Here is a 19181-nt window from a genome sequence, read left to right on the forward strand (position 1 = left end):
TTGGACCTTAATGTATCTTAATGTACCTTAAGATGCTTGTCTGGGTTTCCCGAGCTTTTAGGTTCTGCCAGGTGTTAGCTGGTTTGTGACCAAAGTGTATATTGGCCTCTGGATCAGGTGGTCTGTCTTGCACTTCCTGAACCTGATTCGCACATAAGCTCACCTTTCCAGATCAAGTCAGCCCAGCTGCATTTCATGTCTGCTAGATGTGGCTGAACCCAATAGTAGATCTTTCATTTTATTAAAGTGAAAAATGGATGGTATGACGGGACATTGAAAGAAGCTGATACCTAATGACTCAGTAATCACACGCCCAAACTAGGAAAAAGATGATTATGTCATGGAAAGAGATGATATTTATGTACTTCCTTTCAGTACATTTACAGCCATCATCACTTAAATGCATTGATTATTCTGCTCAGAAATGAAATTATTTAGTTATGGACCATAGCATCACACAGATTAAAACCGAAACCAGCCAGGTGTGAACTGTTAAGTCATAGGGAAAAGAAAAAGCAATCCTTGTGATTAAAAAAAAAAAATTCATAGTAAGGTTTTTCTTATCTGGCACCTCTTTTCCCTGATGACCATTCAGCACCTGTGCAACTCTTCAACAAAAGCCAGCCAACCCCAGAAGCTATCTAGCCATAAATCCCACCAATAATAATTGGCCTGTAGGCCACCTGGTATATGTTATGTAAACAATTTCCTTGCTTCATAGAATATTCTGCAACCTGACAGAGATGTTAACTCTGTTGCTGTGATCTGCCTCAGAGATTGCCTAGTTTTAGGGCTGATGTTGTAGAACTTTAGATAGATGCTAAAAAAAAAGTGCTGTTCATTATGGATTAAGCGATGTTTTAGATCTGTTGTTCACAAGTGTACATTTTGGTTGTTTGGAGAATAACACTCTGGTTGACAATTTGAATAACTCCAACTTGTCTTATTTTCTTCTTATTCTAGGTAGAAATCAATTAAAAAGGCAAAGGGGGAGAGGATACAGGCTGGAGTCATCAAGGAAGGGATAAAGTAGCATGTGGGTCAAGATCACATAGATAGGAAGAGGCAGCCTAGCTTCAGTGTCCCTACACTTAACCATGGCTAAGGGTATGACTTAATCAGAGACACAGAGGTAGAAGTGCACCTGTCTGCAAGAGACTGAGTTAGGCCAGCGTGGAAGGTCCTTGTCAGGTTTGAGACAAGAGTTGGAGCCATAGGTGGGGCTAGATTAAGGAGAGCTTTGAGAAATTGACAGTAGGGAGTTATTGAAGCTTCTTGAGCATGGATAACAGACATCAGAAAGCTTCTTGAGCATGGATAACATGACATCAGAAAGAAGTTTTGATAAATGTATCACTAAGGAGTAGCCTGAGGAGGAGAGAGATCTTTGGGCAGCAGGAAGGCTAGTTGGGAGGCAACTTTAAGTGATAATGGCCAGGCCTAGGATGGGGCATTGGAAATTAAGATAAAGGGTCTTATCTGAGAGAGAGACATGGAAGAAAAACAACAGGTTCCAAAGAGTTACCAGAAATGGGAAAAATTAGGATGGAAGGGGAATTGGGGGCATATGATGAGTTTTACATATGTTTTATTGGAGGTGGTAGCAGGCCATGCAGTGACATGTGGAGCAAGCAGTTAGAAATATGGGACTGGAGGTAAGTGAGAGTAGATGTCATGCAAAAGATGGTTTCTCTAAAGAGCTACATGGAGAGAACAAAGAGCAAAGGTCCCTATGGACTTTTGAATGGGGCAGTCAAGGGCTTGAGTGGAAAAATCTATTCCTCAGTTTCCCCAGCCAGTCTGATTGGCCTGTGCTTTAATGTGTCACCAGTAATGCTTGCATGAGTTAGATTCAGGAAGGGACTAGTCAGCTCCAAGTTCTCATGTTCCTGAGTGGAGGAAAGTAAAAGCATCTTTTTGAGCACATAGAAGGATGAAAAGAAATGAGCTGCAATAATGAAATTTCTGTCTTTGCAAAGCTGAAGTGTTAGCCTCAATAGAAAGCCAGAACTGGAAGGTACATACTTGAGAGGTTGTATGGTTCAGGTCTATAACTTGATTGTTAAACTGAGACAGGTAAAGGAACCTGTCTAAGATCATTCAGTGTGTTACTGGCAGAGCTACCAATAGCCAGTCTTTGCTGTACACCACGGTGCCTCCTTGCAGTTGTCTGAACAGCCTGGGTCACACCTTCCAGAAATGGGAATGATTGTTGTCCTTGAACACTTTGGGCAAGATAGCCAGAGTCTATTTACAAGGTTGTATTAAAAAGACATCAGGTTTATTCAGGGAAGAGCATAAAATCCCAGCTTATTAAAGAAGTGCTTAAAGGGAACAGAGAAAGGGATTTTGCTCTTGTCCATATGCCTACCTGTTGAGGGAGGGACATTCTGAGAGGATGGAATAGGCACCAACAAAAAAAAACAAACCTATAGAGAGGCAGAACACCCTCATGTCCCTCTTTGATCTTCTGTGAAGCTTCTCATGGCAATTTGCACATTTGCTGTTCTTCACAACACTGTTATTTAACCTTTCCACCTTCTGCTTCTTGCCATTAAAACTCTAATATTTCTGGCAGCCACCCAAGCTAATTAAATAACTATTTGGGAGGTGGTACTGTTCAGGTAGAGGGCAAGAGTGAGAAGAGGAAGACAAGTGGTATGGCTCTGGAAAATTGGGTAAAGGCTGTCACCCCAAGTTTCATTTATTTTTTGTGTGTGTTGGCAAGGCCTTATCTGGGCCCAAATCCCCTATCTCAGCTATATCGACCACTGAGAAAGTCCTTGTAGATAGGCAGGGAGCCAGACCTATGGGTTGGCATGGGGATCCCTGGGGAGAATGAGGCATCAGGAGAGGCAAGGGTAAAGCCTAGACTAGGAAAGTCCTCCAGGGCAGTGATTCACAAGTGTGATCCCTGAACCAGCAGCATAGGCATCTGGGAAGTCGTTTGAAATGCAATTCTTAAGCCCCACTTCAGACCTGAGGTGCTGGGGCCTAGTGATCTGGGTTTTAGAAGCTCTCAAAGGGGTTGGGAACTGCTGTTCTCAGTCATTCACAGGGTAGGTTGGTCTCCCTGGAAAGACAGCAGCTGGGAGCCCTCTCTCTCTGCCTTCTTGACAGGCAGCATGGGGAATTGGCAAAAGCAAAGCTGTAGAGTAAGTCCTTTAAATCTACTCCAGTACCTAATAAGTGACTGAGTGTGAGCTACTTGGTTAGCCACACAGGTTATCTTCAGTAAAAATGGGGGTGTTAATGAGAGTGACAGAGATTGAGATCACAAAAGAAAACCTATTACCCATCCCAAGTTAGCTGTACACACATGCCTGGTTGTTGATTAGAGACCAGACCAATCTTAGAGGTCAAACTCCCAGTGCCTCCAGGGTATGGTGATCATATTTTCACGTTAAAAATCAGGGTACATGGGTCTGATGACAGATGTATATTTGTAGGATCAGTGGGATAGAATATTTGAAATGAAGATTGTCTTGGGAAATTTAAATAAAAAGGAATAGAATCTCATTCCTTCTATATGAATTGTATTATGACTCTTCTCCCTCCCCATCTTCTTCATGCCCAAAAGTGTCTTTGGTGTGGGAGTGCAGAACACTGTGTTTTCCACTCACTGACAAGTCTGAGCAAGAGCAAACCTATATTTGGTGCTGTACCTGAAATGTCCTGGAGATTTGGCATTATTTGGTTACAAGTCACATCAATGCTGACCCAAAGCCAAGAGCTATTTGAGTACCTTGCTGGAGTAATCCAGTGCTACCTCCTGGCTTTATGCTGGGCTTGTTAGATGAAGAGGTGGGAACAGATGGGAAATGAAGGCTTTTGGTGGGGGAGGGGTATACAACAGTTTAAGAAATAAAGAATTTAACACCTGATATAGCTACTCTCAAATGGCCTTTTATTGGCTTTCCTCTCTTACAGCTCAGTACCATTTGATAATTTAATCAATTCCTGCTGCTTGAATCTTTTGTCCTTGGATTTTACAATTTACACGCCTTGGGTATTCTCATTATGTGCTGACAGCCCCATTTTGTTTTGTTTCTCTGGCTCCTATTTTCATCCTCACCCCCATTGTTGCTGTTTCCCTAGGTTTCTGGCCTTCTTTCTAAGCACTTTCTTCCAGGACAAGCTTCCTTGGTTTCTGCAATTTCTTCTGGGCCATTGACTCCCAAATCTGTATAACTATCTCCCCTAACCTCTCTTGGTCTTCAAATCTACTGCATGTCCTGCTGGCCCTCTGCATTCAGCACACTGAAGAGAATATTTGTTATCTTTCCTCCCCCTCCAAAAGCACCATATCCTTGTAACTTACCCTCATGCTTTAATGCTTTAATGATCACATTTAGGATTGACACAACCTCCACACACCAAATCAACTCTGACCGTATTTTCCTCAAATTAGATTGAAGAACCTTCAGACTCCAGCCCATCTTTCCAACTATCCTTTCTCACTCTGACTCCCCTACCCCAGCCCTTCCCAAACTCCACTACCTGTTTGCCATCAAATTCCTCATAGTCTTCACCTTTGAGGCTTTATTTAATCACATTCCTCTACCTCCAATGCCTTTCCCATTCCTTTATCTGTTGCAATCCTACTCATTCTTTAAGGCATATCTTCAGTGCTTCACAAAACGGTTCTACAGCCCAGTAGCTACACATGATCCTGTCTCTTTGTTAAAAAAAAAAAGTCTTGTACTAGACTTAGGCACTGGACATCCAGCATCCCATTCACCCTGTCTGTGGCCATTCCTGTGGGGCAGATATAATCCTCATTTCGCATGTGAAGAATCTGAGGTCCAAGGTTGTATAGCTTGAAACTCTTGTCCTTGGCTTTTGTGATATTGTAATTTTTGGTATCTTAATTACATGCCGACAATTCCATTTTGGTTTGTTTCTCTGGCTCCTTGGCTATTCCTCACCTCCCTTGTCACTGGTACTTTCTAAAGTAGAAAAGCCCAGAATTGAAGTTAGGTTTGTCTGCCCTTAACCACCTTTGCATACTGCTTGAAGGGCATTCACTAAAGGGCTTTTGATTTTCAGGTAAGGACTGCGCCTGAATCACAGTAAACAGATCCCTGCACCTAGTGGGAGCTCACTGAATGAGTGTTAGAAAATGGATGAGCAGAGGAAAATGCATATTTTTAAAAAAATTGTAGCAAGTTAAAAATAATCCTGTATACAAAAGGGAGATTCAAAACCAATTTCCAGCACCAATTTAGTTTACTTTTAAAACAACTCAGAGGATGGGGGAAGAGCATCCCCTTATTCCTGCTTGTCTTTGTGACTAGAGAGCACAGGATCCCCATACAGCTACCAGCCCCTTCTGCATCCAGCCTCCTCTCATTATATATGCACAAATCTGTCAACTCTTGGTTCAGTGTGTTGTAGCTCATGAAGTAGGTGAGGGTATAGACTTATGCCCATTTAATAGGTGAAGAAACTGAGACCCAGAGGCAGCAAAGTTTTTAAGAGCAGAAACTCGAGAGCCAGATTGTACCTGCATTTTAATTATGGCTTCAATACTTATTGGCTGTGTAAATTTGGACAAATTATTTAACCTGTTTGAGCTTTAATTTTCTCACTTGTAAGATAGTAATAGTATTAGTATCTCCTAAAAGGGCTGCTGTGAGGTTTCAATGAGTTAATATCTGTAAAGTACTTACAATAGTGCCTGACATACATGTATTCAGTAGTTGATACTTATGTTGATACGTGTATCAACTAATTTCATCACCATTATCATTATACCTTAGCAAGTAGTAGAGTGAGGTCTTAAATCCAGGTCTTCTTTTTCTACATTCTCTATGGTGTTATGTTGAAGGGAGAAAAGTTCCAGGAGGCTGGCTATCTGGTGACCATAGGTAAGTCACTACCGCTATTAGTATACCTGATTTACAAAGTGACGGCTAAAAGGAGATGATCTTTGAAGTGCTGCACAGTTCTGACTATCATTCATTCCAGGCCCTGACAACAGTCTTGACGGTTGGTTTGTGGCCACTGGGTCCTGAATTGCCCTTGTCCAGGGTATAGCTGGGTTCTCTGACCTGGGGGCCCAGGCAGGTCAGCTGCACTAAGTGGGGACAACATTGAGCCAACTGCTGCTGGGACAAGACAAGCATGGAATCCCTAAAAAGAAAACTCCAATGTAGAAAGGGTGCAGGCAGTAGAATTAGCCACAACTAGGACTTGGAGACCTCAAACAGTATCACAGGCAGGATCCTGAGCAGGGTAATTGATGCCAGCATATTCTTTTTTTTTTATTTAATTAAAGTTTATTGGGGTGACAATAGTTAGTAAAATTACATAGATTTCAGGTGTACAATTCTGTATCACATCATCTATAAATCCCATTGTGTGTTCATCACCCAGAGTCAGTTCTCCTTCCATCACCATATATTCGATCCCCCTTACCCTCATCTCCCACCTCCCACCCCCCGCCCCCCTTACCCTCTGGCAACCACTAAACTATTGTCTGTGTCTATGAGTTTCTGTTTCTCATTTGTTTGTCTTGTTCTTTTGTTGTTTTTGGTTTATATACCACATATCAGTGAAATCACATGGTTCTCTGCTTTTTCTGTCTGACTTGTTTCACTCAGCATTACTCTCTCAAGATCTATCCATGTTGTCACAAATGTTCCTATATCATCTTTTCTTACTGCCGAATAGTATTCCATTGTGTATATATACCACAACTTCTTTATCCATTCATCTATCGAAGAACATTTTGGTTGTTTCCATGTCTTGGCCACCGTAAACAAAGCTGCAATGAACATTGGAACACACGTGTCTTTATCTCTAAATGTTTTCAGATTTTTTGGGTAGATACCTAGGAGTACGATTTCTGGGTCATACGGTAATTCTATTTGTAATTTTTTGAGGAAACTCCACACTGCCTTCCCAAGCGGCTGCACCAGTCTGCATTCCCACCAACAGTGTATGAGGATTCCTTTTTCTCCACAGCCTCTCCAACACTTGTTACTATTTGTCTTGTTGATGATAGCCATTCTGACTGGGGTGAGGTGATAGCTCATTGTGGTTTTTATTTGCATTTCTCTGATGATTAATGATGCTGAGCATTTTTTTCATACGTCTGTTTGCCATTTGTATGTCCTCTTTGGAAAAATGTCTCTTCAGGTCCTCTGCCCATTTTTCAATTGGGTTGTTTGTTTTTTTGTTGTTGAGTTTCATGAGTTCCTTGTATATTTTGGATATCAGCCCCTTATCGGAAGCACTGTTTGCAAAAATCTTCTCCCATTCAGTTGGTTGCCTCTTTATTTTGTCAATGGTTTCTTATGCTGTGCAGAAGCTTTTAAGTTCCATATAGTCCCATTTATTTATTTAGCTTTTACTTCCCTTGCCTTTGGAGTCAAATTCATAAAATGCTCTTTGAACCCAAGGTCCCTAAGTTTAGTACCTATGTTTTCTTCTATGCAGTTTATTGTGTCAGGTCTTATGCTTAAATCTTTGATCCATTTTGATTAATTTTGGTACATAGTGACAGATAGCAGTCCAGTTTCATTCTTTTGCACATGGCTATCCAATTCTGCCAGCACCATTTATTGAAGAGGCTGTCTTTCCTTCATTGTATGTTTTTAGCTTCTTTGTCAAAAACTATCTGTCCATATTTACGTGGTTTTATTTCTGGGTTCTCAATTCAATTCCATTGGTCTATGTGTCTGTTTTTCTGCCAATACCATGCTGTTTGGATTATTTTAGCCCTGTAGTACAAGCTAAAGTCAGGGCGTGTGATACCTCCATTATTGTTCTTTTTTCTTAAGATTGCTTTGGCTATTCTGGGTCTTTTGTGGTTCGAAAGAAATCTGATGATTTTTTGTTCTAATTCTTGAAAAAATGCCATTGGGATTTTGATGGGGATCTCATTAAATCTGTATATTGCTTTGGGTAATATGGCTGTTTTAACTATGTTGATTCTTTGAATCCATGAGTGAGGATTGTCTTTCCCTTTCTTTGTGCCTTCTTCAATTTCTTTTTAAAAAGTCTTGTAGTTTTCAGCATATAGGGCTTTCACATCCTTCGCTAAGTTTATTCCTAGGTATTTTATTCTTTTTGCTGCAATTGCAAAAGGAGTTTTTTTTTTTAATTTGTTTTTCTGAGATTTCATTGTTAGTATATAGGAATGCAATGGACTTTTGCACGTAGATTTTGTAGGCGGGAACTTTACTGTATTTGTTGATTGTTTCTAATAGCTTTTTGGTAGAGTCTTTAGGGTTTTCTATGTATAGCATCATGTCATCTGCAAAGAGTGACAATTTAACTACTTCGTTCCCAATTTGGATGCCTTTTATTTCTTCCTCTTGCCTGATTACTCTGGCAAGGACTTCCAACACTATGTTGAAAAGCAGAGGTGATATAGGGACAGCCCTGTCGTGTTCCTGAACTTAGATCAAAGGACCTAAGGTTTTCACTGTGAATTATGACATTAGCTGAGGTTTTGTCATATATGGCCATTATTATGTTAAGATATTTCCCTTTGTACCTATTTTATTAAGTGCTTTAATCATAAATGGATGTTGCATCTTGTCAAATGCTTTTTCTGCATCAATTGATATAATCATATGATTTTTGTCCTTTATTTTGTTTATGTGATGTATCACATTGATGGATTTGCGGATGGTGAACCATCTTTGTGCCCCTGGGATGAACCCCACTTGGTCGTGATGAATAATCTTTTTGTTGCATTCTATTTGCTAGAATTTTGTATAGGATTTTTGCATCGGTATTCATTAGAGATATTGGTCTGTAGTTTTCTTTTTTTGTGCTGTTCTTACCAGGTTTTGGCATCAGGGGAATGTTGGCCTCATAAAATGAGTTAGGGAGTACTGTCTCTTCTTCAATTTTTTGTAAGAATTTGAGCAGGATTGGTATTAGATCCTCTTTGAAGGTTTGGTAGAATTCACTAGTGAAGCCATCTGGTCCTGGACTTTTGCTTTTGGGAAGGTTTTGGATGACTGACTCAATTTCGTTACTGGTGATCGGTCTGTTCAGATTTTCCAGTTCTTCATGGTTCAGCCTTGGAAGGCTATATGTTTCTAAGAAGTTGTCCATTTCTTCTAGGTTATTGAATTTGGTGGCATATAGTCCTTCATAGTATTCTTGGATGATCCTTTGTATTTCTGTGGTGTCCGTGATAACTTCCCCTTTTTCGTTTCTGATTTTGTTAATTAGTTTCTTCTCTCTGTTTATCTTAGTGAGTCTAGCCAAGGGTTTGTCAATTTTGTTAATCTTTTCAAAGAACCAGCTCTTTGTCACATTAATTTTTTCTATTGTCTTTTTGTTCTCTATTTCATTTAGTTCTGCTCTGATTTTTCTTATTTCCATTCTTTTGCTGACCTTGGGTTTCATTTGTTCTTCTTTTTCTAGTTCTTTAAGGTATAACGTGAGGTTATTTATTTAGGATTTTTCTTGTTTCTTGACATAGGCCTGTAATGATATAAATTTCCCTTTTAAAACTGCTTTCTCTGCACCTCAAAAATTTTGGTAGGATTTGTTTTCATTGTCATTTGTTTCTATGTATCTTTTGCTCTCTCCTCTAATTTTTTCTTTAACCTGGTCGTTCTTTAAAAGTATGTTATTTAATCTCCATATATTTCTGTTTTTTTCCTGCTTTCTTTTTGCAGTTGATATCCAATTTCAAAGCATTGTGATCAGAGAATATGCTTGGTATGATTTCAGCTTTCTTAAATTTGCTGAAGTTAGTTTTATGTCCCAACATATGGTCTATCCTTGAGAATGTTTCATGTACAGTAGAGAAATGTATAGTCTGATATTTTAGGATGAAGTACCCTATAAATGTCAGTTATGTCTATTTCATCTGATGTGTTTTAGGGCTGCTATTTCATTATGTGTTTTCTGTTTGGATGATCTATCCATAGTTGTCAATGATGTATTTATGTCCCCTAGTATAATTATGTTTTGGCCAATTTCTCCCTTTGGTTTTGTTAGTAGTTGCTTGGTATATTTTGTTGCAACCCTACTGGGGCATAAATATTGATTACTGTTATGTCTTCTTGTTGTATAGTCCCCTTTACAATTATGAAATGTCCATCTTTGTCTCTTGTTATTTTTTTCACCCTGAAGTCTGTTTCATCTGATATCATTATGGCTACACCTGATTTTCTCTGGATACCATTTGCTTGGAGTTTCAATTTCCACCCTTTCACTTTGAGTCTATGCTTTTCCTTGTAGCTGAGATGCGTCTCTTCGAGACAGCATATGGTTGGGTTTAGTTTTTTGATCCAGTCTGCTACTCTGTGCCTTTTTATTGGTGAGGTCAGTCCATTTACATTTAGGGTGATTATTGATATGTTAGGATTTCCTATCATTCTTTCTTTAGTTTTCAGGTAAAACTGTGTCTCTATTGTTTCTTTGCCTTTTTGTTGTTGTCTGTTATTTCTGTGTGGTGGTCTTCTATGATGTTTCCCTCTGTTTCTTCTTTTATTATAGTATATATTTCAGTTCTGGATTTTTTTTTTTGAGTGGTTCCCTTTAAGTTTATGTAAAAGAAAGTTTGATATTTAGAGTATTCCATTTTCTTCAGCACGCTTACTTTCTCCATTCTCATATTTCATTTCAGGCCTTTACTCTCCCCCTTTTTATGTTTTCGTTGCCACAAACTGTCCCTGTTGATGGAGGTCCAATAGGCTCCTTTAGTATTTCTTGTAGTATAGCTCTTATATTAGGAAATTCCCTCAGCTTCTGCATGTCTGGAAAGGTCTTTATTCCTTTTTCATATCTAAAGGATATCATATCTAAAGGATATTATGGTTGGCTCATAATTTCTCTTTCAATAGTTTGAATATTTTGTTCCACTCCCTTCTGTCTTATAGAGTTTCTGCTGAGAAATCTGATGATAATCTAATGGGCTTTCCTTTGTAGGTTACCATCTTCTTTTCCCTGGCTGCCTTGAGGATTCTTTCTTTGTCTTTGATTTTGGTCAGCTTCAGTACAATGTGCCTTGGAGAAGACCTTTGGGGTTGAGGTAATTAGGTGTTCTATTTGCTTCTTGGATTTGAGGATCGACTTCTGTCCACAAGTTTGGGAAGTTGTTTTCTACTATTTGTTTGAATATACACTCTGTTCCCTTCTCTCTTTCTTCTCCTTCTGGTATGCCCATAATTCTTATATTGCTCTTTCTGATGTTGTCAGAAAGTTCTTGTAGAGTTCTTTCATTTCTTTTAAGTCTCCGGTCTCTTCTTCCATCTGTGTAATTTCCAGGTTTCTATCTTCGATGTCACTTATTCTTTCCTCCATCTGCTCAACTTGACTAACTAAGCTGGCTATTTTATTCTTAATTTCTTCTATTGAGTTCTTAATCTCCAGAAATTCTATTTGATTCTTTATTAAAGTTTCAGTCTCTTTGGTAAAATGTTTATGTTTTTCTGTGTTTGTGTTTCTGTGTTCATTAAACCCGCTCTCTGTGTTTTCTTGCATCTCGTTGAGATTTTTTAGAACTGCTATCTTGAATTCTCTGTCATTTAAGTCACATATTTCCATATCTTTAGGTTCATTTTCTGGAGAGTTTTCACTTTCTTTCTGAGCTCTCTTGTTGCCTTGGTTATTCATGGCAATTAATGATTTATTCTTTCTCTTCCTAGACATCTACATGAGTGGGTTCTGTAACAGGTTGATAAGAAGAGGTCTTTCTTTTGTTTTCCAGTATGTGTTGACAGAATGTTTTATTTTCTTTCCGACTGTAGCCTTCTTTTCTCTCTCACACTGTAGTGTTATGTTTTCTCTGCACTATTCCAGCTTCTCACACAATTTGGGGATTGCCTGGAAGTCTGGCTTCTCCTCTGTGAACAGTTCGCCTGGTTCATAAGGCACTACGTCTGTGTGTGGATGCAGAGAGCTTTTGAAGTTCCATAGCTCTTCTTGCTCCAGATTCAGAGCCTGTGTGTTTCAGCAGTTCTGTTTACTCCTGCAGCGACCCGCCGAGATAGGTGGGGACTGGGGTGGGGTGAGTTGTGAGAATTATCCCAGAGTAATTGCGGCGACCACCGCCACAGCCAGTCCTGCTTCCACAGGTCCCTCCCCTTTGCCGGAACTAGTTGGGTTGCGAATCTGTGTCTGCAGACCGCAGTTCTCAGAACTTCAAATTTTCTGTTCTTGTGATCTGACACCGCTAGTTTTTTGCTTCTAGCACTGGGCAGGTGGGGTTGGCGCGAGCTCTCGGTGGTAGGGAGGGGCGGCTAGTCGCAGTGATAAGACTTGCGTTCTCTGCTCAGCAGTGAGGGCTTAAACCACTGTTTTCAGACTTCTTCCCTCAGTCTTTTCTCCGAGGTCTCTGCCATGAGCGTTGCGTTCAGCCGTGTTATATACTGTCTCCTCAGCCCTATGGGCCATAAACGGAGCCCTAGCAGTCCGAGTTCTTCCCTCTCATGCAACTGTGGTAGTTTCGGGATGCAGCGAGCTCAGAGCACTGAGCTAGGTCTGTGCAGTGTGCCCGCGCGGCTCTGTCTCTTGCACTTTTCCCATCCCTCCTCCCCCGCTCATGCAATTTGCCCACCTTTAGGTGAATTCAGTAGTGAGACTCTTTGTCTTGCCTGTCTGCTGTGCAGGGAGTCCTTTGCAGAGTTACAGTTTTTCAATTTGTTGTAAATTCCAGGGGAGATTTCCAGAGGCTCACCTCACACGGCCATTTTGATGTCATCCTTTTTTTTGTTTTTGTTTTTTAAAAATAGGAGCCATCCGCTTTATGATATTGTAAATGGAGTTCTGTGAGTTCATTACATTTGTTTGGTGCAAAAGTAATTGCACTTTTTACAGGTATTTTTAACCCTTTAAACCAGAATTACTTTTGCACCAACCTAATTGCTAATTAGTAGACATTGGTAGTATGGTATGATGGGTGTTGAAGTGTATGTGGTCAGAAGACGAGTTTCCATAATTTATTACTTGTGTGGTTGGCAAATGGACCAGGCCACCTCTCTGAACCTCAGTTTCCTCATCTTTAATTATGGGTAATAGCGAGACTCAGCTCATTCAGTAAGGATCAAGTGATGCCATAGATGTGAAAATATTTTGTAAACAGTAAAGCATGAGGTACTTGAAAGGTGGTATTATAAAAGGTCCTGTTGGAAATCTGTTTTATATCCATGTTGAGGAGCTCCCCCTTTGCCTTACCTCCTGTGGAAGGCACAATGGCTAGAACCCTGAGCAATGAAGGATGCCCCAGGCAGGGGCTGACCGACAGAATGCCTTAACTAAGTCAGAGATAGAGATAATGCATTAATTTCATGACTATAGGGTTATTCTTCAGCTGATATGTTGGAAGGCAGTCCCGTGTGAGAGGTTATATGTTCCATATTCTGTCTCTGTTGTCTTTGAACTGTTTTGTCATTGGTCTTGTGGAGCCATGATGCCCTGGGGGATCAGTTCTTCTTCAAAGCAGGCTGATGGAAAAGCTGACTTCTAAAGGACATGTTCAGCAACTAACTCAGTGCTGGGGATAGAATGCTTGAGTCCTTTGTCTAACAGGCCATATGTTCTCTATTCTGGAATCTGTTTCTCTAAATGCCAGGAAAACTGATGTTCCATACTGGCTGAAACCAGTTGGGGAAAAAAGAAAACAAATAACACAGTGGTCAGGATGGTACCCAGAGAGAGCCAGACTATTCCCCTGTGCCATCCTCATCACTGTGCTTAGATGAGTGTCATGAATACGAACGTGTGTGTGTGTGGTGTGTGTTTGTTCGGCAGAGCAATAGATGTCTGCCTGCTGCTGTGTGCAGCCTAGTCCTGATGGCCACAAAGTCTAATGACCAGGGTTAGGGTTTGTGCACAACCCCTGCCTTGCTGGCAGACCCTGAGCTCATCCTTTAACTTCCTTGTGGCTCAGTTTTGTCATCTATCAAGTACAGAAATCAACCTAGACTTCCCTATGTACCTCACAGGGTGGTTGTACCAATCACTGAGTGAATCTGTGCCAAGGTTGCGTTTCTTGGCAGCAAGGCATCACAGAAAGCCATATTCTTTCATACCCATGACCTCTCTGGATGGCATCATGTGTGGGTGAGAACAGGAGGCTGCAGGACTGGGGTCCATTGTGTGTAAGGAATGCCATGCTCTGTAACCCCTGGGGGTGGGATACAGTAGTGTTAAAAATGTACCACCAACTCTCAGTTGGTCAGTTTCAGTGAAGAGGAGGGATGGGGGAGGACCCCAGAGAATTTAGATCAAATATGCTTGAGCCTTGTTTTAGCTATTGATTTCAGCCTCTACCCATCCCAGACCCAGGGCTGCCTGGAATCACTAAGGAGAGATAGACTAGAGCTTTTATTCTTCCCTGGAGGAGGAGATCATAAGTAGGGATAAAAGCATGAAGTCTATGTAGTCCATACTCACATTCTGGGTCATTCCACTCACTGGCTAATGGAGAGTTGACATTATTGTTTGTCTTGTGGCACTTGTGATTTCCAGTGCCATCTCTCTCACCTCCACCCTTCACTATTAGTATGTGACTTTTTCCATAAATTTGTAGAGCTCTGTGGGTGGGGGAAGTGGTAAGTAAAGTAGCTAGCTCTGTGGACTGAAAACATTCTCATTTTGTTTCCTAAGCTGATCACTGGAGATTCCATCGTTAGTGCTGAGGCAGTATGGGATCACGTCACCATGGCCAACCGGGAGTTGGCATTTAAGGCTGGCGACGTCATCAAAGTCTTGGATGCTTCCAACAAGGATTGGTGGTGGGGCCAGATCGACGATGAGGAGGGATGGTTTCCTGCCAGCTTTGTGAGGGTGAGTGTCAGTCAGCCTTCATTCTCCTCTCTTGTCTCCTTGGCTGCCTGTCCCTGGCTTCCCCCTCACCAGCCCCTGTTCTCCCTCTCATTCCTCTCCTGTTGGCTCCTCTGATATTTTACTCTATTTTTTTTTGGTCTCCTACCCAAGAATTGGGCTTCCTTTCATTTTTTTCCCTTCTAATTTTGAGACTTTTCCTTTTTTATCTTGTTTATTTTAACAATCCCCACCTCCTGACCCCTGCCTCCTACCCACTGTGACTTTGTACAAATCACTTCCCTTTTGGCCTTGATGGGATTTTTCGTTTGTTTGTTTGTTTTATGGGTTTTTTTGTTTTTAATTTTATTGGGGAGTATTGGGGACCAGTGTGTTCCTCCAGGACCCATGAGCTCCAAGTCGTTGTCCTTGAGTCTAGTTGTGGAGGTCGCAGCTCAGCTCCAAGTCCAGTCACCATTTCCAATCTTTAGTTGTAGGGGGAGCAGCTCACTGGCTCATGTGGGAATTGAACCAGCAACCCTGTTGTTCAGAGCTTGTACTCTAACCAACTGAGCCATCTGGCCGCCCCAGGCCTTGATGGTTTTTGAAGACCCTTTTAACTCTATGTTGCTGTGAACTTTTACCTTTCTTATCTCTCTTCTTTTCTGCTTTCTTTCTTGTCCTTGTCTCCTCTTTTTTTATCCTTTCTTTTTATAGATCTCTCCCCTCCTTTCCCCCTCCCTTTGTCACTCCTCTGTGCTTCTTTTCTCTCATTTAGGGAAATGTGAACACACCTGTGTGTTGTCTCAGGATTGTCTTCAGCTGCTAATGCAAGAGTATGGGCTCCCTACCTGGGGCTAGAGTTTACTCATTGGAAATCTTAACTTTTTGCAAGAAAGTCAAGTGGCTGGGATCCAAGATGTACTGTGGTGGAAAGCAAGCAGCTGATATGGCTTCAAAACCATGGCCCCTTTGACATTGCACCATGAAGAACCTGGACCTTAACAGAAGGGGCTCTTGGGAGGGTGTTCTTTAGCAGTTTCTGCTTCCTCTGGGTCACCAGTTATCAGGATGCTAGGGGGGAAGAGCACTGGTCTTGTGACCTAGCTTTTGGTCTTTCTTAGAGTTAAGAATCTGCTCTTTAACAATTGTGAGCTCTGATTTTCCCCATCCACAAAATGGTGTTGGCAATTCTTTCATACCAGGGGATGTCACAGTGAATAAGATAATACACGTGAGAACAGTTCTGTGGCAATACAAGTAACAATGCCACATCAGGATGTCTTATGACTATCCTTACTACAGTCTATCACTCTTGTTAGTTTCTTCTGTAAAATAAGGCTGAAGTCCTGATCCAAACAGAAGACCAGAGTGGCTTAGACCCTTGGAGTATGAAGGACCTCAGGATTAGAATGATGGCAATGTGACATGAGGGAAGGAACAGGGCGTTTGGAATCAGACAATCAAGATGCAGTCTCAGTTTTATTACCTCCTAGCTCTTTGGCTTTTGGTAAGATGTTTCACTTCTCTGAGCCTTGATTTCCTCATCTGAACAATAGAGATAGCAGACTTTTTACAAGGATTAGATGAGATCACATGTAAGGAAAGTGTCTAGCACAGTGGATACTTGGCAAATGGTGACTCACTTTATTGTCATTATCCTCACCATCATTCCCACCAGCACCTTGTTAGCTCCCTGAAGGTCAATAAATCAAGGCTGGCAATAGTGATTGAAAGAAGTCTTCTTCCTTGGAGGGTTGCAATCCCAGGAAGCACTGTTAACTGGTTGGAATGGTTTAGGTAAGGGCACTGGTCAGAAGCAGAAAGGTAGACAAAATGACCTCTTATCCCCTTCTTTCCTAAGAATCTCCTAATGAGATATCCAGTCCTCTTTTTTTCCTCTACGTATGTGTCATCTTCCATCATGAGTCTCCAAATGCCATCTGTGTCCTAGCTCAGCTTTGCTGGTTGATGAATCGGTCCCAGGGGTAGCACTGATGTGCAGAAAGAGCACATCAATAACCGTGGGCCTTTGGAACTAGCATGAGGCACTGTACACAGACAGCTTGTATGCCTTGGACTGACAGCACCCCCGCTTTAAAAGAAGGATTAAACTGCATACACACAAAAAAATGATATGTCACCCAAATCCAAATGTATTTCACTTCCAGTGAAATGTCATTTTTATAATAAACAGTATATCAAGGGATGGAACAAAATGATTGAGCAAGGCAAAATGGCTCAGGGAGGCTAATGGCAGAGCCAGGCTTTAGAATATCAATGAGCTGACATCGATTCTCCTACATCCAAGGCCAGGAAGAGTGTTCCTCCAAGTAAATAGTCCAAGCAGCCACTTAGGTGGGCTGACCCTGACCTTTGAGAAGACCACTGGATGGGCCAGACATGCATGATATACAATATAGCCTAGTGATTCTCAGCTGCACAATGGAATAAATCACTTGAATGACATAAAAACAAAACAAACAAACAAACAGAAACACAAACAAAAACCAAAACCGAGGCTCCTGGCTGGTTAAATCAGAATCTTTGCTATTGAGAACCATTGGTCTAGACAAGCATAGTCTAATAGACATATAATATGAGACACAAATGCAAGCCACAGACATAATTAAAATGTCTCTACCAACCACACTAAAAGTAAAAAAAAAATGATAAAGGTGAAATTAATTTTAATGTTTTACTTAACCCAATATATCCAAAATATTATATAATGTCATATATTATTGCTATGAAATTATTAATGATATATTTTGCTAAGTCTGAAATCTGGCGTGTATTCTATACTTATAGCACATCTCATTTCACACTAGTCACATTTCAAGTGTTCATTAGCCACATGTGGCTAGTTGTTACTGTATCAGATAGCATAAGGCTAGACTGAGGACCGCAATAATAGACCAAGATCATTAATGGCAGAGCTGAAATCATAACTTAGAGCTCCAGTATTCTGTCTATACCAGTGTTTCTTCTATGAGAAACTTAAGATAACATCCGATGTTGCCTCAGATTGTATTCAGATGAGCATCTGATCATTATAAACCTTTTTGTTTGTTTTAGTAATAGTCTAATGATCTTCAGATCTCTAAAAGGGAAGTACCGTGGAACCTAGCAGCCAGCTATTGTGGTGTCGACAGTAAAAGGAAATGGGGGGGGGGTAGGCTACTGTTGCATGAATGATGTGAATATTGGTTCCAAGGTAGACCTGTCAATTTTCATGAATGAGTATTTATGTGTAGGTTTACATTTTTAGTAAGATTGTGGGATGGTCAAGGGATTAAATGATGGAGGTTATGGAAGCTCTTTTCTAGTAGATATTTAAAAATAAGATTGCTACCTCCATTCTTCTACATTGATTTTGGTTGAGGGTAGAATGGTATTGTGGAAAGAATGCTAACTATATTAGCAAATTAGAGACCTGAGTTCTACTCTTGGCTCTCCCAAACATTTAGCATATGATCATGGGCTTTTCTTTTTAATTTTTAAAAATTTATTTTTCAATTGCCATTGACATACAATATTGTATTAGTTTCAGGTGTGCAAAACAATGTAGTGATTAGATATTTATGTACTACACAAAGTGGTAACCCCAATAAGTCTATTTACCCATCTGACAGTGTACATAGTTATTACAATATTAATGACTATATTCCTTATGCAATACTTTACATCCCCGTGACTATTTTTTTCAATTATAGTTGAAATTCAGTATTATTTTATAACCGTCCCTGATAAATCTAGTGCCCACCTGACACTATACATAGTTTTACAATATTATTGACTATATTCCCTATGGTGTATTTTACATCCCCATGACTATTTAGTAACTAGCAATTTGTACTTCTTAATCCCTTTACCTTTTTCACCCAGTCCCCCAACTCCCCTCCCATATATGGTAACTATTGGTTTGTTCTCGTTTTCTGTGTTCTCTTTCTGTTTGTTTATTGATTTATTTTGTTCTTTAGATTCCACATATAAGTGAGATCATATGATGTTTGTCTTTCTCAGTCTGACTCTTTTCACTTAGTATAATACCCTCTAGGTCTATCCATGTAGTCACAAATGGTAAGATTTCATTCTTTTCATGGCTGAGTAATATTCCATTGTATATATGTGCCACCTGTCTTTATCCAATTGTCTATTAATGGGCATTTTGGTTGCTTCCATATCTTGGCTATTGTAAATGGCACTGCAGTGGACTTAATTTATCTGGACTGACCCTGAGCTGAGATTTAGTAGCTCCTGGAGAGCATCATCCTTGGTATGTAACATGAAAGTATAGTAGCAAAGAAAAGACTTTTACCCTAACTACATACCAACTGTACACTTTTATAGATCATTGGACAAAATTAGTCACTGATGTAGCAGGGCATCTCCATCCCCTACCTGGAAGTCTCATTGCTGTGTGAACATCCCAGCCT

The 19181-nt window shown here is 40.5% G+C and overlaps 1 protein-coding gene across 4 annotated transcripts in view; it reads left to right on the forward strand.

The window, feature by feature from the left end:
* ARHGEF9 (Cdc42 guanine nucleotide exchange factor 9) overlaps nucleotides 1–19181 on the forward strand; it is a 312209-nt gene that overhangs the window by 184522 nt on the left and 108506 nt on the right. For all 4 annotated transcript variants that reach the window (XM_088795205.1, XM_019715751.3, XM_019715753.3 and 1 more), the window contains exon 2: nucleotides 14587–14766. In XM_088795205.1, the coding sequence (XP_088651331.1) occupies nucleotides 14587–14766 (180 nt within the window). The remainder of the gene's footprint in view (nucleotides 1–14586; nucleotides 14767–19181) is intronic.

The sequence above is a fragment of the Rhinolophus sinicus genome, chromosome 18 (genome assembly GCF_057876585.1).
Source record: "Rhinolophus sinicus isolate RSI-liver-muscle chromosome 18, RSI-T2T, whole genome shotgun sequence".
In the NCBI taxonomy this organism is placed as follows: Eukaryota; Metazoa; Chordata; class Mammalia; order Chiroptera; family Rhinolophidae; genus Rhinolophus; species Rhinolophus sinicus.